The sequence below is a fragment of the Budorcas taxicolor genome, chromosome 9 (assembly GCF_023091745.1).
Source record: "Budorcas taxicolor isolate Tak-1 chromosome 9, Takin1.1, whole genome shotgun sequence".
Lineage (NCBI taxonomy): Eukaryota > Metazoa > Chordata > Mammalia > Artiodactyla > Bovidae > Budorcas > Budorcas taxicolor.
In genome coordinates this window covers 25400778-25425138 of record NC_068918.1, presented here as the reverse complement: position 1 = coordinate 25425138, position 24361 = coordinate 25400778, and the positions used below count along the sequence as shown (strand labels likewise).

The window sequence follows — 24361 nt, the reverse complement described above, 5'->3', positions numbered from 1 at the left end:
TCTGAGCTCTTTAAAGTCAGAAATGATGCCTCAATCCTTTTTGTACCTTTGTATTTAGCATATCACCTGAACATGGTAACTGCTCAACTTCTTATTTAACTGACCTTAATTGATCAACTGCCTGTTCAGCAGACAAGGCTAGAAGGTAAAGATGCTCAAGAGAGGAGGAGAACCCATACAAAGAGGTTTGAGGAGAGGTTATAGAGAATGGAATAAGGATGATGCATTACGGATTGATTTCGATAGAAAAGATACCTTTGACTCTGTGCCTAAAAAGAAGTAGGTAAAGATGGAGGCTGATGGGGGTGGCTAAGGAATGAAAGGAGTTTCAGGTTGAGGGCTCTATTTCCTTTGTTCCACAGGTGGTTGAACAGGGGGAAATTTGGTGCAGGTAGTAGTAGTGAAGAAACATAGTGTATATTTGTTCAGGAAGTAAATGCACATCTTAAATGCAAAGACCCTAGAAAACATTTCATTCTGAAGCATATCATGTCTTACTCATTCATATTTTTTTTGAGGCAAAGCTTTAGATCTGCATGTAGCATTTTCTCTGCATATGTGTGCAAAGCCTCGTACCTGAAGATCTCTGCTTTTCTACTGGATTGCAGACCCACCAGCAGAGCTGGGGTTGCTTATTGTGACGTTGTTATGGCTCATGGCAAGGCTGCCTGCACTGTGGGAAGAGTAACTGTAAATCATCTTGAGAAAGACAGATTTTGTGTTAGTCTCTTGCTTAGAAAGTGTAACATAGCATTTGGGGAAGAACATGCAACATAGGATCCTGTAGTTAGATATTAAAATAATGATGATCTCCACAACCAGCATATATTTGCCAAACGTGGTAGATGGGGATGAAGGTGATCCAAGCTATGAAGCAAATGAGCATGCCAAATGTTATGCATTTGGCCTCATTGTAATTCTCAGGTAATTTCCTGCCTTTGAAGGCACGAATGAAGCACATGAAGGCCGGGATGGCGGTATAGCCCAGCATGGAGCCAAATGCAAGAATGGACCCCTCCTCACATTCAGAGATAATGACTCTGGGCAAGGGGACATTCTGTCCCACAGCAAGGGCTGCAAGGATGAGCTAGAGGGTGCAAACGACAACCAGGATGCCCGTGCAAGTGAAAATGATGGGGATGGGTTTATAGCAGCACTTCAGGACGTTCTGCAGCTTGGGATCACAGCTGAAGGCCAGCAGAATTTTCAGGGACTTCATCAGAATGTAGGCGATGCAGAGAGTAAAAAGCTCATGCCAAATAGTGTCTGCCTGGTTTTACCCGTGAAGCTTTGTGGTTCTCTAATGAAAAAGCCTGTGCCGGCAAAGTGGAGGAAAGGACAGAAGAGGATTACGTAGCAGACCATCAGTTCCCCGGATGATTTCACAACGGGTGTGTTCAGGTTTCTTGTAAATATTATGCCAATGGCCAGAACAAACAGGATTCCCAGCAGAGAGAGGGCCAGGAGCAAGATAGCCAAGGAGTCAAGGTACTCCATTTCCTTTTCAAAGCACATTGTGCTCCCTACAGGGGCCCAGTGAGTTTCGTTGTTGCATAAAAGGCAATGATCCGTATCTAAAAGACACAGCAGATTTGGTTACATTGCAAATATTTAAACCAGGTGATTGTCCCCAGTGCTACAGATGAGACTCCTCAGTGAGAGTTCTGACTGGAAACTGGATATAGATAATTGTCACATCGGTTACTTATTAAAATAAAGCATGCACATGACCCAGGAAGGTGAGAAAGAAAGGGTGACAGTGAGGGAACAGGAAGCGTGGGAGAGAAAAGGATAAGAGAAAAATTCATCCGGGCCATGAGTCTTTAGAAAATTAATATACTCAAGATAGATGCTAGCCTCTCATGAACTTGCTATGATAGGTGGCAGTTCAGGGACTGTCAAGAATAAGAGCTTTGGTACCAGACATATTTCCAGCCCTTTCTCTATCCCTTATGGGTCCTGTAATCTTGAACAAGCTGACTGAACTAGTGCCTGTTGGTAGGAATAATGAGATCTGTAGGGTATGCACACCTCTGGGTTTCCATCATGCTCAGTTTAGTTAATTCAGCATTTATTTATCTATAGTTACTGTGTCTCAGTTACAAATCAGACACGTCTGTGTGGGATACATAGACAAAAACTGACAGAGAACTTGCCTTATTTTAAGAGGTGCTGGGAGAGGAAGTCTAGTAGAGGAACAACATCTTCCCTTGGAAGTGAAGTTACTTTTACATCTGTTAGGTATTGAGTGTTCATCTGCTGCAGAAGCATAAAACACTTTTTACTTTTTGAAATGAAAAAAATAAACCAAATAGAATTCATGTTAAAAAATCAGCTTTAAGAGAAATGGTTCAGGTGTATCACTATGCATGTTGTAGGGAGTGTAATTAATTGCCTGTCTGATCACTATAGTGATTTTTCAGGACAGGTCACACATTCACAGCAGCAAATATCTTGACTTTTTGTGGTTTTCTTCATTTGCCCAGGACTTCATTCCTTGGAGAATTTAGATTGAATTTTCTGCAAAGTGAAAATAAATTCTAAATAAATTTTTTAAAAGATTTACCCTAACTATAATATCTCTGATTTAATTTAAAGATTTATTTACAAAATAGTATTTTGGTGTTTTTTTCTTCATAGTGTAAACGAATTCTTTTGTCATCTGGAGGAATTTCAACAACTTTAAAAAAATAGAAAGTATTTCAGATAGTGAAACTGCTCAGGAAGAATACAGTTTTTGTCACATTAATAAATTTTGTAAGCAAATAAGGAAATTAACTCTTTTAAAAAGTCACTCAGTTCAGTTCAGTCGCTCAGTCGTGTCCAACTCTTTGCAACCCCATGAATCGCAGCACGCCAGGCATCCCTGTCCATCAACAACTCCCAGAGTTCACTCAGAATCACGTCCATCGAGTCGGTGATGCCATCCAGCCATCTCATCCTCTGTCGTTCCCTTCTCCTCCTGCCCCCAACTCCTCCCAGCATCAGAGTCTTTTCCAATGAGTCAACTCTTCGCATGAGGTGGCCAAAGTACTGGAGTTTCAGCTTTAGCATCAGTCCTTCCAAAGAACACCCAGGACTGATCTTTAGAATGGACTAACTGATTCTCCTTGCAGTCCAAGGGACTCTCAAGAGTCTTCTTCAACACCACAGTTCAAAAGCATCAATTCTTCGGCACTCAGCTTTCTTCACAGTCCAACTCTCACATCCATACACGACCACTGGAAAAACCATAGCCTTGACTAGATGGACCTTTGTTGGCAAAGTAATGTCTCTGCTTTCGAATATGCTATCTAGGTTGGTCACAACTTTCCTTCCAAGGCATAAGCGTCTTTTAATTTCACTAGCAGATGTAAGAATGTGTAGTGGTGGAACTAATGGAGAAATGATGTTTTGGAAATTTTCAATCCTGTGCTATATAAAGAGTTCAACTATATATAAGAATCATTGGACTTTCATATACTTTAGATGAAGGTTATTAATCATGGCGTCCAAGGAGCATGCTCACCCTAATCTTGAAAAACAAAATAATGGAAAAATTATAATTTAAAACCATTAAAGTATTAGTTTAAAAGATAACCCTTGATATATAAATAAAATTTAATATTTAATTCATCTTGAAAATTTCAGTTTTAATTCTGCATGTCATGATGTGAGTCACACATACTCTTCTACTTTTATGGAACCATCTCTTTTCAATATAGCTAGTAACTCTTTGCATTTCAGCTTTTTTTTTTTTTTTTTTTTTCCCATTCCTAATCCCTTTCTCATGGCACATCTTGTGAGATAAATTTTTTTTTTTGGTCTCACTCTTACCCTTGGGAAGCCAAAGCTGAACAAGTAAATGAGACTTTCTCTAGAGTGTCTTAACAGCTATTCCTAGCCTGGAAAATGAAGCCCTTAGCTAACTAGTCTTTTCTTTGGGACATGAAAATGATCTGAGAGAGAGAGAAAAGGAGCCAAGGTTAGCAGCTCTGGGTTCGCAGATGCTGGCTTTCTTGTCTTCACCACAGCTATGTCTGATCTGGGTTTTCAGCAGGCAGGATATCTGCCCTGTGGATTCCCCAGGGAAAACTTAGTCCAGAGTATCCACACTCCTAAAGGATGCTCAGAAGACACAAAAGGATTGAACTATGAGATAAAGCTGAGCATCATTATGGGGATAAAAGTGAAACCTTTCTTCCCAGCTGTACAGTTTTTTTCTCTCTCCCCACATAAAAGGTGGCAATAAGAAAATGAGTCTGGGTGAGAGGTGATTGGAGCTTGGATCAGGGTGGTGGCAGCAACGGAGTAGAGGACAAAAGTGTAGACTGTGTATCTTGAGAGTGTGACCTAGAATGGCTAGGAAGCGTGACAGGAAGAGAAGTAACAAGGATCCCACTAGGGTGTTTTCATAAGCAGCTAGGAGAGATGAGTTACCATTTACTGGGACGGAGGTAGGTTTTGGAGGTCAGTCTTGGAGATAATCAGTTAAGATGAAAAACTATTAGACACCCAGGTAGAGATGTCAGATAGACAATTGTATATTTACTTGAGTTGAAATTCAGAAGATAAATATGTGGGAGTCATCTGCCTTCTATATAATGACATTGTCTAAGTGCATGGATGAGATCACTAAGGAAAAGTGCAGATAGAAAAGAACAGGGAACTTCCCTGGTGGTCCAGTGGTTAAGACTGTACACTTTCAGTTTATAGGGCACAGGTTTGATCCCTGGTCTGGGAACTAAGATCCCACATGCCACAGGGTGTAGCCAAAATAAAAAAAAAATTTTTAAAGGAGCAGTTCTGAATTCTGGGTCTATCAGTGTTCAGAGGGAGCAGGAATGGTAAGGAAAGGGCAAAGGAGGCTGAGAAGCTGTGGACAGACACAGAAGAAGAAACCCAGGGAGTGTGCTGTCGTGGAAGCAAATAAAGTGTTTCACGGAGGGGAGAATAATTAGCCAGTAAGCGAAGTAAGATGATGTTTGTATTTATTAACCAGAAAGAAATAATTTTGATGGACTGAAAAGAATTTAAAAGAATTATGGGAGGAGAGAAATTGAGGCCAGTAAATATATTCAACTTTTTCAAGGAGTTTTGCCGTAAAGGGAAACAGGAACGGGCAGTATACGAAGGAGGAAGACGGGAATCAATACAGTTCTTTGGATTTTTTTTTTCCCTTAAGATGGAAGGAAGAACAGCTTATTTGTGTCACCATTTAGATAACACAGAAGAGACAATAATTGAGGGTGCAGAAGAGAGTGGAGAATTGCCAGAGAAATATCTTTGAGCAAGTAAAAGGCGCTGGGATTCAGAGGAGCTGACCTTGGCTCAGAGCCCGGAGAGCCCACGCACAGTCCCAGATGGAAAGCAGAGGCGCAGCACAGATGTGGTGGGGGCAGCCAGCCCCTTTTCATTGTCTCAGTTTTGTCAGTCACATAGGAAGCAGGGTCACTGGAAGTGAAGATAGGAAAGGTGTGCTGGAGTAAAAGGACAGAAAAGAAAGTATAGATAACCATCTAGGATGGTAGACAAACGAATGGACTAGGATAGTAGTCTGATTTCCCAACAGCATTTAGAACCCAATGGAAGTTAGAGATCATGAATTTTAAGTGAGAACAGTTAGCAAAGTTGGTGGGTTTTTTTGTTTGTTTGTTTTTGCCAAGATCAGCTGTATTGGTTAGACAAAGTTTAATATAATCAGGATTATACTTTGGTCCAATGAATGATGAATAGAGAGATGGGCAAGGAAACTGAGGGTGTGTACAAGGCAGTAATATACAAGTTGACCATGGAATTTCAGGAGGGAAGTTGGGAACATTGAACAGGCAGTAGGGCCACTGAAGGGTCTGGTGGGGACAAGGACTTTTGCAGTTGAAGTATCAATTGATTTGAATGCTACAAAGCAACCAATACAAAATTACCTCAAGATTCCTGTGCTCATTTTTTGTTTCTTGATTTGTGACAATGAAGACATCATTCTTCAGGTCATATTGTGTCATCCTGTAACAGTCATGTGGCCATTGATCTCCCTCCAGAGCACAATATTGTATCCAGTATTCATAGCTCCATGAGCATCAGAATGAAATGAACTCCCTCCATCCATGAATTGGAGAAGGCAATGGCAACCCACTCCAGTACTCTTGTCTGGAAAATCCCGTGGATGAAGGAGTCTGGTAGGCTGCAGTCCATGGGGTCGCTAAAAGTCAGACTCGACTGAGTGACTTCACTTTCACTTTTCACTTTCATGCATTCAGTTCCGTTCAGTTCAGTCACTCAGTTGTGCTGACTCTTTGCGACCCCATGAACCGCAGCACGCCAGGCCTTCCTGTCCATCACCACCTCCCAGAGTCCACTCGAATCCATGTCCATCGAGTCTATGATGCCATCCAACGATCTCTTCCTCTGCCGTCCCCTTCTCCTCCTGCCCCCAATCCCTCCCAGCATCAGGGTCTTTTCCAATGAGTCAGCTCTTCACATCAAGTGGCCAAAGTATTGGAGTTTCAGCTTCAACATCAGTCCTTCCAATGAACGCCCAGGACTGATCTCCTTTAGGATGGACTGGTTGGATCTCCTTGCAGTCCAAGGGACTCTCAAGAGTCTTCTCCAACACCACAGTTCAAAAGCATCAATTCTTCTGTGCTCATTTTTCTTTACAGTCCAAGTCTCACATCCATACATGACCACTGGAAACATTGGAGAAGGAAATGGCAACCCACTCCAGTGTTCTTGCCTGGAAAATCCCAGGGACAGGGGAGCCTGGTGGGCTTCTGTCTATGGGGTTGCACAGAGTCAGACATGGCTGAAGGAATTTAGCAGCAGCAGCCCTCCATGAATGTGACATTTTTCAGTACAGCAAGTAACTATGAAAAATAAAAACAGAAATAAAGACTGATAGAAATATTTTAAGTGTATCCATTATCCCAATTATAACACTTTCTTGCAAGGAATATCACTTAAAAATAAAAAAAAAAAAAAAAAAAGGATATTCTGGATCCCTGAGTGTGAAAACTACTTGAGGACTAGTAGTTCTGAACTATGAGGCAACAATTTGAGAATTGTTGAGAATTTCTGATGTCTTGCTCTGTGAATTTGAGAAAGCAAGTTAATGTTTATGGAGGTAGATTCTCTTACTTACAGAACTGAAATCTGAGCACCTTCATGTAGTCCACTTTGCATAATTTCAGAATGGGTCCTCTAGAGCAGATGCCACTCTCATTCTGGTTCCAAATTTCATTAGTGGTGTGATCTTGACATTTACAACTTCTTTTTAGGCCTCAGTTGAGATAAATGAAACCTATTATACTTAATAGGATTGTTGTAAGAATTAAATGTAATTGTTCCCAGGTGGCTGCAGCATAAGGGGTCTGCCTGCCAATGCAGGAGATGCAAGAGATGTGGGTTCAATCCCTGGATTGGGTGGTTCCCCAGGAGAAGGAGATGGTAACCCACTCCAGTATTCTTGCCTGGAAAATCCCATGGACAGAGGAGCCTGGCAGGCTACAGTCCATAGGGTCACCAAAGAGTTGGACACGACTGAGCAACTGAGCACACACACACATGTGTGTGAACACTTTAGCCTAGCATTAGGAACAGATTAAGGGTTAATAGAGATTAGCTTAATACTTTTAAATACCTATAATTAGCTAACAGGGATGATGTGCAAATAAATGAAGATGCTTTGAGTCTATCAAGTAATAAAGTCACCTGACATTCAAATGCTACTTTCTAATACTCAAATCTGTGATGCCCTTTTACTCCATAACAACTCAGTGAAGCACACTTAGCAGGGATCATCTTCCTCTTTTCTCAGAGGAGGACCCCAGCCAAGGAGTGAAAGACCTTCTCTGAAGATACACATCTTGACTTTCATTATGGGGTCTTTCTGTTGCACCTAATGATATATTAGTTTAAATTCTCCTCACTGTGTTTTTCTTTTTTTCCCTTCTGACTCAAAGCCATAATCAAAGTGCCATTTGGAAGCAGGAAAATTCATCCTCTCCTAGAGTCACACTCAGCCTGGGTCTTTGACCCAAGTCTCAGCAGGTGATCCAAGCCAGGAGTTGTCATGCTCACCAGCCCCAAAATGAAGGCTGAGGTGACAGAGCTGCAAAGCCAGAGAGTTCAGTAACAAATGCACCCTGTTCTTGGGTGCATCCCTACCTGAGAAGTTTAACTGGTGGACCTAATGTAACTTCTAGGGCTTCCCAGATGTCTTCCTGGTAAAGAATCCACCTGCAAAGCAGGAGACTTGGGTTCAGTCCCTGGGTCAGAAAGAGCGCTTGAAGAAGGAAATGGCAACCCGCTCCATTCTTGCCTGAGAAATCCCATGGACAGAGGAGTCAGGCAGGTTACAGTCCGTGCGGTCACAGAAGTGTCAGACACAATTGAGCACAGAGTAACTGCTACTGACCTCCCTTTGAGTCCATACTCATTGGGTGGAAGGTGGGGAATCTTACCATCACCAATGGTTTTTAAGTCTGTTTCAGTAACAGAGGGTATAGTAATTGTTGTTTAGCTGCTAAGTTGTGTCTGACTCTTTTGCAACCCTATGGACTGTAGCCTGCCAAGCTCCTCTGTCCATGGAATTTCCCAGGCAAGAATACCAGAGTGGGTTGCCATTTCCTCCTCCAGAGGATCTTCCCAACCCAGGGATCAAACCCATGTCTCCTGCATTGCAGGTGAATTCTTTAGCACTGAACCACTGGGGAAGCCCCAGGGTATAATAAAGAGACCTCTAAATTCTATTTCCAATTTAGTTCAGAAAATGATGTTTTTAACCTGAGAAGAAAGAAATATAATGGAAAATTACTCTTCTTATTACTCAGTTTGTACAGTGAGAACTTGTATGCAGTACAGCTAGAACAGAAAATGTTTCACTGACAAAGGAGGCAGCCATATTGAACTTGTGGTGCAGGAGAGAATACTAGGCTGAGAAGGAGGAAAACATTTGAGTTCTGGCTCCATCGTTAATGTGATATATAATCATGGCTAAGCAAATACCATCACATCTGTACCTGTGATGCTTCTGTGGTTCTTGCTGGGTGCAAAAATCTATGGAACAAGGCAGAAGTTATTCTACTTGAACAGAGTTATTCTTCCTCTGTTTTTTCTCAGTTAATCCTTTATGAATATTTCCTTCCTTCAGTTTTTTCCCCCTTTGGCAAATACAATGTAAGAAAATCAAGTTGTATTTTAAGTGAATATATTAGCTACAGTAGTCAGGTCAATGACCAAATATAACTAGCAAAATCTTTAAGCGTGTGTATTGATTTTATTATATGTCTTTGCAGACTTCTAGTTCTTTTAATTAATGGAGGGAACAAAAATAGGCAAAAAAAAAAACAAAAAAAATCCAAGCTTTCAGTGTTCCCAACTCTGCCTCTGTGTATTGGTTTTTCTTCCATTGCTTCCTTAAGCAATATACACATGTAAGCCCTAGTATCTTAGTTCTTTAGGGAGCAAATCCTCTTCCATTCTCTTGTTTGAACTATAATTTCCACCAGCTTTTTTCCTGTATTTAATTAGGTTTTACAGAGTAAATTTCTGACACATATATGTTCTGTAAATAATGATAACATTGTATGATGTAAATAAAATGGCACAATTCCACCTTTGTTCTTTCAGGAAAGAGGATGGAAACAAACCAGTGTATTCATTACTTGTTAAATATTCTTTTGAATGTTTGCTCTGGATTAAATTCTGAACACTAATGCTACGATTATTAAGCTGTTAAAGACTTCTTCCATCCATTACTTATTTGTTTTTCATCAAGACTCTGACCCTCATGATAAGTTGACCCCAAAATATTTAGAGAGTAGGATTTGCATTTCCTTGATTATATAATTCACCTCAGTATGGTGATGACCTATTTTTGAGAACACAAGGTCAGGAGGCCGCTCCCATTAAGCTGCTGTGGTCCATGTTGTTTTCCATGTCCTCAGCCGCTCTGCTGCCCACTGCAACTCTGTAAGTGAGCTGTGCTTGGGAAAAGAGACATCTATGTGAGTCAAGCAGAGACTTGCAGAGGAAGCACCCTTGCATCTCTATCTGGTACCCAACCCATGTCTTTTACTTTTGTAAAGTTTTCCATGGTGTAGCAGAAGTACATGACTAAGACTGGGAGAGTTTTGCTGCTCATCTGTGGCTATTGATGGGCCCCAGATCCTTGCAATTGAGGTCCCCCCATCTCTAAACTGCTGCGAGTCTCAGTCACCAGGAAAACCTGCCAGTTCTTTAGGATGAAGTGCAGTGAACATGAATCTGTGGACCTACCATAATAGTTTAAGATCAGAGATGAGGTATGTTAATGCTTAGTTTGTGAAGTGAAGTGAAAGTCACTCAGTTGTGTTCAACTATTTGCGACCCTGTGGACTGTATAGTCCATGGAATTCTCCAGGCTGGAATACTGGAATGGGTAGCCTTTCCCTTCTCCAGGGGATCTTCCCAACCCAGGGATCGAACCCAGGTCTCCCACATTGCGGGCGGATTCTTTACCAGCTGAGCCACAAGGGAAGCCCAAGAATACTGGAGTGGGTAGCCTATCCCTTCTCCAGTGGATCTTCCTGACCCAGGAATTAAACTGGGGTCTCCTGCACTGCAGGTGGATTCTTTACCAAGTGAGCTATGAGGGAAGCCCCAAGGCTTGGTTTGGTAAGCCTTAATTATTAGTTATTATTGTCCTCATCACTTCGCAATCTTTCCCTTCTAGTCCCAATGTCTCCTCTGACTTCCAGACCAGTACACTTGAATGTGTTCTAAGTTCTTCAAATTCAACATGTCCAAAATGGAATGCTAAATACTTCTTCTCTTTACCAGACCTTCACTTTTCTCTGCATTTTCAACTCAATAAGTGGCACCAGTTGCCAAAATTTAGAATCATTTGCAGCATCTTTGCTTTTCTCTCTCATTCTTTACATCCAATCTATCTCCAAAGACTCTTCATCTTTTCTCTTAAGTGTATATCACTCCTTCCTCATTGTCACATTCTTAGTACCTGTAGTACTTATACCTGAAGTATAAGGCATACTTAATGTATTCCTGGGTTAACAAACGTTCTCTGGCTAGTCTTGTGTTCATCTAATCAACGCACGTTGCAGTAGAAATACCATTTCTACAATGGTAGGTCACATCACTCTTCTGTCTAAAAATAGCTCTAATTGGCTCCCCTTTGCTTTCTCAAGTCCAAACCTTTAAACATAGCTTGCAGACTTCCCATTGAAAGGGTGGTCTTTGTACCAGCAATAATCAGAATCATCTGAGAGGTTGTTAGAAGTGCAGACATTCAGGTCCCCCTCACTGGAACTACTGAATTAGCATCAACATGATAATAAGATTACCAGGTAATTAACACTCCAGCAGAGCTTGAGATGCTCTGATCGTCAAGCCCTAATGATGAATGCTTCACTAACCCTTCACTCTGTAATTTCCACAAAAGACTCCAATTCTGTGGTGCCACTTTCTGATCCCTGAAGATGCCATGCTTTCTCTCTCTGTGACTTTGCTGGAGTGTTTCTGTCCTGCTTAGCACCCAGTCATCTATCATATTCACCAGGGATGTCACGATCTCTGGAGAGTATTCTCTGCCGTCTTGTATTTATATGAAACATTGTAATGCATTATTCTGCACTGTAATCAGCTCCTTAATTCTTTGACTGCTTACTCCTCTAGACACATGACTCCTTCAGGGAGAGAATTATCTCGTTGCCCATAATATTTTCAAAATTCAACACCATGGCCGGAACACCGAGACATCCAATAAATATTTGGCAAATAATTGTGTGAATAGTAGTTTGGCTCTTATACATTCTCTTGTCCCACATACCTCACTCACTACCTTGTACCTGATCCAGAATAAAGGAAAACAAGCAAGGAAACCATAATTACTATTCAGGACGAGGAGGTAATAGTCCTCACACACATCTGAGGAACATAAAAAAATCTGTTGCAGTAAAACAAATATGGTTGCACTCTCCCTGAATACTACTCACAGATGTCACCAAATGTGGAGCCAAAGTAAGGATTATCCTCAATACTGGAGAAAACTAACTCCTTTGATGTTATTTGACTCTAAAATCACTCAGAAAGTATTATTTAAGTATTAGTGAATTTTGCCAGGGGACAAAATAATTTTGAGGACGATATCCTTGTTTAGTGACCCTAAATATTGCTGATCTTTTCAATTTAATATCTATATGGAGATTTCTTCCTAAAAAGACAACCGTTTGCATTATTGTATTTGTCCTATTGGATCTGGCCGGGACATGGCTCACTGGTGATCAAAGGACCAAGACACTCCTCTCCTCCTCATTTCCAAGCTGTTTCTGTCTGTTTCTGGATTACCATGTCCCAGGGGGTGAATAAAGAATGACCCCAGGCTCCCAGTGTTTAAATAAAACATTTTAGAAGAGCTGCTTCGATTATATTTTCTCAAGATCTTCCTCAGAATGTTTGAGACTTATTCCTGATTTAAAATACTTTCCCAGAGGATAAGTAACTATTGCTATTTGTATTTCTTTTTTCTTACAAGTCTCTTTATAGCTCCTCCCCTTTATCCCATCTGTCTCCAATTGTCTGTTTTCTCTCCATTACTAGCTCTCACCTCTCATTCTTAAAAATTTCACCTAGTAGGTTTTATTATGTTGGTCCACTTAATGTATAGGTTTTTTTTTTTTTTTAACTAATCCATTGTTAAAGTTTTATGTTACAAAGAGTATGCTTTCAAATAGCCACCTTAAAATAACTAGACATATAAATATGCATGTGTGTGTGTATAGTGCTATATATTTTAAAGAGACTTTTAATTAAAAATAAAAACCCTAATCTCTAGTCTTACCTCTTCATTATTTTCTTTTTTGCCTTGCATTTACGAAGTGAAAACTAGTTTTAATGTGAGCCACTTAAAACACCCTCTGACCATCACATGATTCACCCAAAGCTGATCACCTCAAACCTCGGAGCTTGTGGTTGTGGATGTTTAAAAATGACACAAGTAGAAACAGCCCTGGACTGATCCAGCCCTGTTCAGATCACTTGTGTGATCAGAAAAAACTGGATCTTATTCCCTTTTACCTTTTTTCCCTAACAAATTTAAAAGAAATAAATTTTAGAACATGATTCTTAAGATAGACAAGTTTGAATGCTGAGAAATTTGTTTTTGATGAGTTAAATTTATCATACAAAGCAGCAGTTTGCTTTCAAACGCCTTGTTTATGAACATTTTAAAGACACAGTGGATAATCTTCACTAAATAGGGCCACTCTAATTAGAGTTTCTACAAACTGATTGAAGAGAAGAAAGAGAAAGACTTTTACACAATTAGTGGTTCATTTAAACCTGAGATAACACAGGACTTGTTATGATTGACCTAATAACATTCTTTTGAAGAAGACTGGAGTCCTAGAAAGACTGCCCTAAGAAAGAGTCCTAACTGAAGGCGTTGGTCTGTAATCACCCAAAGGGTATGGAGTCAGAAGACCCAGACTAGAGTCTAGTACTTTTGGCTTTAGCTTCCTTACCCACAATATTTAGCAATAATAAAAGGGATCATTAAACATGCCTGGTCTTGTGTTGTTAAGAGCATCAGAAGAGATAATTTGTATGAAGTTTTGAAAAACTGCAAGATCAGATATAAATCCACAAGCTAAAGGAAAATAACACTATCAGCAGAATCTTCTTGGAAAATAAGAGAATACAACTTTGGTGGAAAAGAATAGAAGGTGAAGGTAAAATAACTCTGTTATGCTTAAGAACAAAGAACTAATAATAGAAATGAAGGTTATTCAACACTGACAGTATCTACTTATAAAAGAATTAAAATTTAGAGCAGTTTATAGCAATATTGCAAATTAAAGGAAAGAAAGAAATGATGGTAGGGGAATTTTCTTGTATGTGTGAGTTACTACCTCCCATGATTGAAAGGCATTGGGGTTCTGATAGTCTCAAGCTTGTCACAGATCCTGAATGGCATAACTAAGGGCCAATACTGCTAGCTGAATACTGTGAACAAGTCCCAGTTCGGTGTAATCCCACAGGAAGTCAGTTCTCAGGAAGAAGTTCCTTTCTGTGTCCTTAGTGGCCAAAGTGCCCTGAGAGCAGTTGGAGATACATCGACCCAGATCACTGTCTTCAGCATGTGCACAAAGCAGATTAGGGCATGGCAGATTCATCTAAGTGTTTGTTGTTATCACTGGGAAACACACACAGATTTTGAAGACAGGAATGGAAAGAGGACACGTTCCCTCTTCTAAAGGTAAACCCCACAACTTTGCCAGTCCTTTTAATATCAGGAATGGTAGCAATCTTGGTGGATGTTGACCAGCTCTAGCTATGAAGAAGGCAATGGCAACCCACTCCAGTGTTCTTGCCTGGAGAATCCCGGAGATGGAGGAGCCTGGTGGGCTGCCATCTATGGGGTTGCACAGAGTCGGACACGACTGAAGTGACTTAGCTGCAGCAGCAGCAGCAGCAGCTAACAATCCAGGTCTTATTTATATTCCTTTCAAGGGCTTTACTGAAGAGATTGAAAACATGGAATTGACTCAGAAACACCACAATGACATTAACCTCAGCTTCTGCTATGATTCTCTCAAGTGTCTGATTGATCCTGACTTCAATGGTAGTATCTGAGAGGAAGGCTGGGAGAGCTTCTCTGAAGGCTATGCACACATTATTTGCTGCCATTTGAACTGCAAAAGTGTTGAGAGTCCATAGCCATCATCTGTGGTTAGGATGCCAATCCAATTCCGTCTAGATTTCTGATTCAGGTGGGCCATTGCTTTAGTTTGGTAGAAGTCACTGGGCACTGTCCATAAAAATGAGGAAACTGAATTTTGTCACTTAGGGTTTCTGCAGTAGATTCGTAACTCACCTGGAAATGGACAGAATATCTTAGTTGTGGTGTTGATGAGCTGCAGGTGGCTATTCATAGTAGATGTTCGTCTCTTTGATTTCTGTGAGTTTCCATAAAGTTTTCTAAATTCTTTGATCCTTTCTATCCTTCCCCTTCAACGAACTACTTTATAAATAGCTTAAATCATGATAGTTAGGACCTGACGACTGTTGAGTCATTGCCTCTCACTTGTTTTGTCTGTGTATAGTATAAGCAAAGGTTCAGGCTCTGTATTATAACTCTGTCTACATGCCTGTATTTATTTATATCTATCTTATATCTCAGGTCAGGGCTACCAGTGTATATTATTTACAAACTTAGAAATAAATATGAGAAAATGCAACCAGTCAAATAAGCACCATGACTTTTGGGACTCCTTGTTTGTTCAAAATTTGTATAAATGGCAACTTTGATGACTTTTATTCTAGATAAATCATCCAGACAAAGAATCATCTGTCCAGGGGTCAGCAAACTTTTTTCTGTAAAGGACCTAATGTAAAATATTTTAAGCTTTGTTGGTCACATATGGTCTCTGTCATATATTATGTTTGTATTTTTTTGTAACAAACTTTCAAAAAAATATGTAAAAATCGTTCTTAGCTTGAGAACTCAAGACCTTGAGAGCCACATTTGATCCACAGGCTATATAGTTTTCTGACTCCTAATCTACTCAAATGAGCAGTAGCATTTTGGAAAATCTCCCTACTGTGTGCAAAGTTTTGCCTAATTTACAGCTGTGTTGGTTTTATTCTAGGGAGAGTGATTACCTTCCAGAGTTGCCATTGCACCATGCCACTTGCTCAGTGAATTTTTTTCCTTCTTTTTTTTTTTTACTATTTATAGCAGCTACTGGTATGCAAGGAAACACAATACACTTTAAAGTCAAACAAACTGTTAGAATCCCAACTGCAATAAATTTGACAAAGTTAGTTAACATTTCTTTCGCTGTGAAATGACAGGATTCTTGTGAAGACTGAAGGAGAAAATGTAAATGATTTAAATGGATATTGGCACACAGTGGACATTCATTCACTAAACCTTAATTACCTCCAGAGACATTGCTATGCTCACCTTCACTCTGCTACCTGGGCTTCTGTGAAATCTGTGTTACCATGGCGAGTCCTCTCTACTATTGTGCTATCATGGAAATTACATTTTTACATTAAACATCCATTGTTAAAAATATTCTACTTTTCTTACTTGTCACCTAACTAGTTTTATACATAGTCTAGAAATTTTGGGCCAAAGCCTTATCTCTGAGATATTTGGAGGAATAGTTCTTTTTTATTTTTTTAGTTTAAACTTTTCATTATCAACTTTGCTAGGCTACAATATAATGGAATTCTCAGAGTCTTACAGGGATATACACATTTATTTAGTCTGGCTCCAGAGAGTTATATAATTTGAATTCTTACACATATTTATTATATTATTCATATATATTTTTATCTGTTCACTTCTATCAGATGGTCACTTCTTGTCTAACTTTTGGCTTCTAATCTTCCTTGAGCTTTGGAAGCAGTGATCTACTGAGTTATAGAGTGATGTCATATGAAGGTTAGTTCAAAATTAAAGTCGGGGTACTTGTTTGAGTAATGCACAGGAACTAAGTGCAGGGCTCTCAAACACATGCTTTGGTCTTTCAGAGACCGTGTTGCTTACTTCCTGGTAAAGGCTTACATTATAGGAAGCTCAGTAATTCCAGTCTCTGCTCAAAGCCCTTCCGTAATACTCAGAATGAAATACCAGGCACACCGTAGCTTACAGGATGCTGCATGCCCGGCCCCTACACATCTCTGTGAATGCATCTCTTAGTCTGTACCTTTCTGCTCAGACTGGTCTAGCCCTGTCGATTTTTGCTTTTCTTGGGACATTTCATCTTTGCACTTAACTGTTTTCTCAGCCTAGATGCCTTCCACTCCTCCCCCATCTTCTCTTGGCTGTCTCTTCTCATTCAAGTTTCAGGCTAGCCATCATTTCCTTGAGAGTATTCCTGGACTTCTGGGCCCCTTTACCTCTCACTTCCTTTTCAGTTTTGTTCATGGCATCTAACTGATGTGACTTTAGAAACAAGACAGTTGAGTGGCTTAGAGGCATCTGTCTCATCTAAATCATGCTAAAAGCTGTCAGAAACTAGACCTGGCAGATTGAGGGGTGACTACTCCTTAGTACTTTGATCACTATACTATCCATATTAGGGCACATCCTTTATTTCTTTCTGAAGAGAAAGAAAAGTTAAAGTATAGGTATCTCCTCAACTAGTTTCCTAGATTACCCTGATCCGTTTAGGATGAAGAATATGATCACACCCACCCAATGGTGGTAGAACAAAACCCACCTGTGGCCATGAGCTGTAAACTCAACATCCGGGAGACAGCCATGGTTATTTCTGAGTAGCCAGCACCTATGACAGCCTTAACCCTTGGCATGAGGTTGGAATAGTCACACTCAAACTCCACGATTTCTGTGGAGCTGTTGAACTTAGAAACACACCTCAGAGCAGCTGCCATCGCCTCTGTGATGTCTGTACACGTGTCATAGATTTTGTACCCTAGTTTGATTCCAGACAATAGTGTTGAATTATTGATCATCTCAATGCTGTGTATCATGGCAAGAGTTTGAAGAAAAGTTGATATTTCAAAGCTGTTGAGAAACAAGTGTTTTTGAAATTAGAACATAGCTCTTCTTCAGACATGTTAATATCCAACTTTATCCTAATTTCTGCCTTATGATGGACAATTCCTGAATCAGTGAAGTTTACCTTTCGGAGGATCCAAACTTTATTTAAAAACAGGTTTTTAAAATGTCATCTTTCTTGATATTTTTGGATGCAAATTTAATCTCATTTAAAATGACACCTTTCTCAGGAGTATATAGTGGGACTACCCTGGTAGTCTAGTGTTTTCAATGCTGCACGGCACAGCCAAAAAAAATATTTTTTAATGTATATAGGAATCCACAGCTTTTCGAATGGAGTCTGTGTAACAGGATTTAACCTTTTCTTGATTATTCAGGATGATTTTGAATACTCAACTTAGTATTCTACAGTATGAAGATGTATCTGATATCTGTTCCTTTTTGTAGTTAGATGTCAGCATTTTATTGCTGTTCAAGAATCTGCTCTTATAGACTCACTTCCCCATTTTTTAGTTTTGTGATGCTAAGCTATTGTGGTTGGAAAACAGATGAATAAGAGTCTTAAGAATTACTTACAAAACAGGCTCTGGGTAAAAGACCAGTAGCTTTCTCCTAGATAACGTGCAATATTTTAGTTCCGAGGCATGGGTATTTCCTCATTTAGTGGGTTTTTCCAGTTGACTTCGGGACTTGTAATTATTCCAGAGCACTGAATTGTTTGATTATCGACACACTGTTACGCTTACTTCACCCACCACTATATACAAAAGGTTATAAACAGTGCCTAATATATAGTAAGAATTCAAGACATATTTTTTGAATGAACAGATATTTTCAAGTTTCTTTTAATTCATTTAGTTAACATAAATTAAATTATATTTGGATAATGCTGTTTGTCACTGTCATCTAAATGTGAAGTTTGGCAATGAGCTTTAAGTTTTTAACTTAAAGAAAGATACAAAAGAGAGAGAGTTAAAGTAATGAGTTGTCTGGCAAATAAAATGCATACTATTTTCAGAGTCCCCTATGCGTTAGCTCTATGGGAGTCTGAATCTCTTTTGTTCACCTCAGTACCACCCATGCCTAGAATAGGGCCAAGGTAATATAGACATTTAATAAGAGTTGTTCAGTGTTGAGTGAATACCGTTTCTCTCAAGGAGTGACAATAAGACCAAAGGATGTTCAGTGACCTTTTTTGGGAATAAGTTTTTTTAAACAAGATGACATTTTTAAAAAACATTTTCCATCCTTATTAGTTGACCTATGATTGTGGCCTTAAATCTATAGTCACTTTTTGGGTGCCAATTAGTGCTCTGAAAAATCGTCATTAATGTTTTCTGCAGTGTTCACTGGTATACTTGATAATCAATGATGAAGATGCCAGTAGCTCAAAATGCCCAATTTCTGGAGAGAATGATAGGAAGGAATATTAGAATGACATGGGAACACATTTTACCTGAAAGCATTCACATAGGACTTGCGAAATACTTTTGAATTTTAAAAAACAGATAATTGCTGGGGAAGGATGGAGGAAGGGATGGTTAGGGAGTTTGGGATGGACGTGTACACACTATATTTTAAATGGATAAACAAGAAGGACCTACTGTATAGCATATGGAACTCTATTCAATGTTATGTGGCAGCCTGGATGGGACAGGAGTTTGGGGGAGAATGGATACATGTATATGTATGGCTGAGTCCCTTTGCTGTTCACCTGAAACTATCACAACATTGTTAATGGGCTATACCCTAATACAAAATAAAAAGCTTTTTTTTAAAAAAAAAAAGAGAGATGAGAAAATGAGATAAAATTTGCATCCAAAAATATCAAGATAAAAAAAATCAAGGTTTGGCAGTTAGCAGGAAGCGCTGGAATCTCATTGCCAGAGCAGCAGAAGCTGATGCCGCCTGCCTGTAAAAGTTATCTAGGCCCTTGTTTTACAGAAGAGAAAAATCAGAAACTGGATCTCAAAGAGTTTAAATGATGTGCCTAAATCTACAAAATCACTTTGTCCCCAAAGTGAAATTAGAATTCAAATAGTCTGCTCTCCTTAAAGAAAGCTATCTGCAATATGCCATTCAGCTTAACTCTTCTATAATACACCATGACAAATGTCTGTTCTATAGCCCAGCTTTCACAATGTAAAGTGTTCACATATGAACACTCTGAGTTGAAGTAGGGTCTTAATTTATTATGAAAGAATTAGATTATTTCAAGAATGAAATAAGTACAGTGTTGACAAAAACATTAGTGTAGAGAAAAATTTTAAGTGCAGTCTATTTTGAAGAATTAAGATTCATGTTTGGAACAACCTGCATCTGTGGGTGATAGAAATATAAATGTTCTATGTGTGCATGTGGTGGACAGGCTACTATTGTGTCTTCTCATTGGTTTTCTCATGTAACTTCTGGGGTTATTCTTTTTAGGCAAAATCCAAATAAATACATTAATGGGAAGCATTCATAGCCTCTGTACTTGGAGGCTGATTATACATATAGTGCTAATATAGTTTTCTTTTAAGGAAGAATAGCAAGAAGTAATATATGCAACTTAAAAGTATATGAGTTTAAATTTTATTAAAATGATTTAGATGTTAATACAAGTAAACATTTACATGCCCTAGTCTCACAGTACAAGTTTGAAATCTGAATGTGTTCTCTGAGGCTTTACTCACCTGGCACACTTCTGGATTTCTGGCCTTCTGGGTATTCTTCTGAGGACAGCATTTTTTTTGTGAATGGCAAACCTCCAATCATGATGTGTCCTGAAGAAGTGGCAGCCACAAAGTCATCGGGGGTCTGGCAAGGCTGAGAAGCAGCAAAAACAGGTCATCACAAAACAGGTTATCAGTACTATCAATAGTACCCTGTTTCTGCCTCATTTGCTCACTTCTTGAGAGTTCTTAGGAATCCCTGAGCTCACAGGTGGCAGGAACATGATTCCTATTTCACCTGTAAACACGTATACAGCATGGGACACTGTCAAGGGCCAGAAACACCCAGTGTTCAGATATCTGATGATGGTCAAAACAGTTCTTCACCAATACGAACATATCAGACCCTCTCATATCCCATTGTTGATATGTGATGTGTGTGTTTATACACAGGTCCTCGCTGTGATAGCATCTTTTACTCTTCTGACGTGTCAAAGGCTTTGAGTCATGTTGGTATTTCTTTTGAAGTGGGATATAGAATCTTTAAGAGGGAGCAGTTTGGGAACATTTTCTCACTTTGGAAATGGACAGTTACGTATTTTCAAAGGTATCAAATTCAAGGCACAAAAACTGTAAGGCAGTTTATAAAAAATAACATCCCAAATTTATTTTCCCAGAAAAACTCTATGTAAAAAATGAAATTCAGTTAAATATAGATATTTGTGATTTTCAGTTTAATCTAAGTTGAAAAATCTATTTCTATTAAGAAGCCTTATGAAGGTAGAAAAACAGAAAGTTTCAAAACTTTGCGCTATAAAACTCAGTGTCATGTGGCAGAAAGTGCTTAGACTTTGCAAACTGACAGATTGGTTGACTCTCCCTACCACTTAGCATGTGACCACGAATGAATTACTGAACTTTTCTGGACAATAATTTTCTCATATATAAAATAGGTAAGATACTCTGTCTCATGGATATGTTCTGAAACTTGAGCTGAATCGATTTGTAAAGCTCCTTAATATTAGTAGGCACTCAGTAATTGGCTCCTGTCTTAGTTGATCAAGGCTGCTGTCACAGAAATACTGTAAACTGGTTGGCCTAGAATCAACAAACACTTATTTCTCACAGTACTGAAGGCTGTGAAGTCCAAAATCATGGAGCTGGCAGATTCAGTGTCTACTGACAGCTTGCTATAAACCTCACATGGCAGAAAGGGCAAGGGAACTTTCTCAAGGCTGCTTTCATATAGGCACTAACCCAACTGGGAGGGCCCTGCTCTCATGACCTAATCACCTCCAGAAGGCCCCACCTCCTAATACCATCACCTTTCAGTTCAGTTCAGTCGCTCAGTCATGTCCGACTCTTTGCGACCCCATGAATCCCAGCACGCCAGGCCTCCCTGTCCATCACCAACTCCCGGAGTTCACTCAGATTCATGTCCATCGAGTCAGTGATGCCACCCAGCCATCTCATCCTCTGTTGTTCCTTTCTCCTCCTGCCCCCAATCCCTCCCAGCATCAGGGTCTTTTCCAGTGAGTCAACTCTTCACATGAGGTGGCCAAAGTAATGGAGTTTCAGCTTTAGCATCATTCCTTCCAAAGAAATCCCAGGGCTGATCTCCTTCAGAATGGACTGGTTGGATCTCCTTGGAGTCCAAGGGACTCTCAAGAGTCTTCTCCAGCACCACAGCTCAAAAGCATCAATTCTTTGGTGCTCAGTCTTCTTCACAGTCCAACTCTCACATCCATATATGACTACTGGAAAAACCATAGCCTTGACTAGATGGACCTTAGTCGGCAAAGTAATGTCTCTGCTTTTGAATATGCTATCTAGGTTGGTCATAACTTTTCTTCCAAGGAGTAAGCGTCTTTTAATTTCATGGCTGCAATCACCATCTGCAGTGATTTTGGAGCCCCCAAAAATAAAGTCTGACACTGTTTCCACTGTTTCCCCATCTATTTCCCATGAAGTGATGGGACCAGATGCCATGATCTTAGTTTTCTGCATGTTGAGCTTTAAGCCAACTTTTGCACTCTCTTCTTTCACTTTCATCAAGAGGCTTTTTAGTTCCTCTTCACTTTCTGCCATAAGGGTGGTGTCATTGGCATATCTGAGGTTATTGATAGTTCTCCCGGCAATCTTGATTCCAGCTTGTGTTTCTTCCAGCCCAGCGTTTCTCATGATGTATTCTGCATATAAGTTAAATAAGCAGGGTGACAATATACAGCCTTGTCGTACTCCTTTTCCTATTTGGAACCAGTCTGTTGTTCCATGTCCAGTTCTAACTGTTGCTTCCTAACCTGCATACAGATTTCTCAAGAGGCAGATCAGGTGGTCTGGTATTCCCATCTCTCTCAGAATTTTCCACAGTTTATTGTGATCCACACAGGGTCAGAGGCTGTGGCATAGTCAATAAAGCAGAAATAGATGTCTTTCTGGAACTCTCTTGCTTTGTCGATGATCCAGCGGATATTGGCAATTTGATCTCTGATTCCTCTGCCTTTTCTTAAACCAGCTTGAACATCAGGAAGTTCACGGTTCATGTATTGCTGAAGCCTGGCTTGGAGAATTTTGAGCGTTACTTTACTAGCATGTGAGATGAGTGCAATTGTGTGGTAGTTTGAGCATTCTTTGGCATTGCCTTTCTTTGGAATTGGAATGAAAACTGACCTTTTCCAGTCCTGTGGCCACTGCTGAGTTTTCCAAATTTGCTGGCATATTGAGTGCAGCACTTTCACAGCATCATCTTTCAGAATTTGAAATAGCTCAACTGCAATGCCATCACCTCCACTAGCTTTGTTCGTAGTGATGCTTTCTAAGGCCCACTTGACTTCACATTCCAGGATGTCTGGCTCTAAATGAGTGATCACACCATCATGATTATCCGGGTCGTGAAGATCTTTTTTGTACCGTTCTTCTGTGTATTCTTGTCATCTCTTCTAGGCTTAGGTTTTAACATCTGAATTTTGGGAGGATATAAGCATTCAGAACATAGCAGTTCCCTCATGTTCCTTCCTAAAACCAAACTGAAAGTTATTAATTCCTAAATGTGGAGTGCTTTCCACAACTGGCTAAGTAAATCATTGTTCAAAGCTCTTTCTCAAATATCTTAAATGCATGCCTGGTGGAAATGATGATGTTTGTGGTAGAACCATTAGCTGGCTATAGTCTCCCTAGAATGTAAATCAATTACTAAGTTCAGCATAAGCAAAGATAAGGGTATATTAATTACTTCAGAATTTCACTGGGCATGTTATCTTCATTGTTGTAGTTTCTATTACTATCAAGATTTAATTTTGGACCAGGGACAAAAGTTTTAGCCATCATTTTGAATCTATAATTACTATACATTTTATGCAATTTTAAAAGACTTTAAAATTACAATAATAATTGCTACTATTCCAAAAGATTTTTTTTAATTAACTGCTTCTGAAAGATAAAAATTGGAAAAAAATTTCCAGTGAGTTGAATTACTAATGGCACTAGCTTACTCCTCCTCTGATCTCAAGGTTCTATATTTCTTTGAAATTTTCTTTATGTGAAGGCATATCTGGCTAATATCATTTAAAGCTGATAGTACAGAAGTGAGAGCACTAGCCAAGTAATTCTCATAAAGACACCATTACCCTGCTTGGACAAGTACAGTAAGGGATGCAAAATCAATGACTAAGCGTGCTTTGCACTATCATTAGTGTATAGCACTTTGATAGGGTGAGTTGCTGCAGCCCAGTAAGCTAATCTGAGCTACAGTGGTTACTAGATATGATCAGCATCTGAGATGGGCTATTACTATTATTGCCCACTTGCATTAATCAAATAATCAATGCATATGATGTTTAAGTAGCATTGGATGCTAGAGGGATACCACTGTGTCGTATGTCACAAAGTACAGCGAACTTCAGCTAGAGGTAAAATTAGATGGCTGAGGCCTAAATCACCAGTGGAACTAGTTAGCTGTGTAGCTAAGTAATTGATTTCATTCAGTTGGATTTCCAGGCTTCCCTGATAGCTCAGTTGGTATAGAATCCACCTGCAAGGCGGGAGACCCTGGTTGGATTTCTGGGTTGGGAAGCTCCCCTGGAGAAAGGATAGGCCACCCACTCCAGTATTCTTGGGCTTCCCTTGTGGCTCAGCTGGTAAAGAATCTGCCCGCAATGCGGGAGACCTGAGTTCAATCCCTGGGTTGGGAAGATCCCCTGGA

General features: G+C 39.7%; 1 protein-coding gene across 1 annotated transcript; it reads right to left on the bottom strand.

Annotated features, from left to right (window-relative positions):
• Positions 1-498: 498 nt before the first annotated feature.
• Positions 499-23487, bottom strand: GPRC6A (G protein-coupled receptor class C group 6 member A). The gene is given in 16 exon segments (XM_052646095.1): positions 499-841; positions 843-1246; positions 1249-1574; positions 2396-2417; positions 2419-2520; positions 5904-5983; positions 5986-6075; positions 6803-6842; positions 14545-14684; positions 14687-14797; positions 14800-14843; positions 17204-17512; positions 20182-20215; positions 20218-20335; positions 20337-20373; positions 23393-23487. Coding segments are annotated over 16 exon segments (2295 nt in total).
• Between the last annotated feature and the right edge of the window lie 874 nt (positions 23488-24361).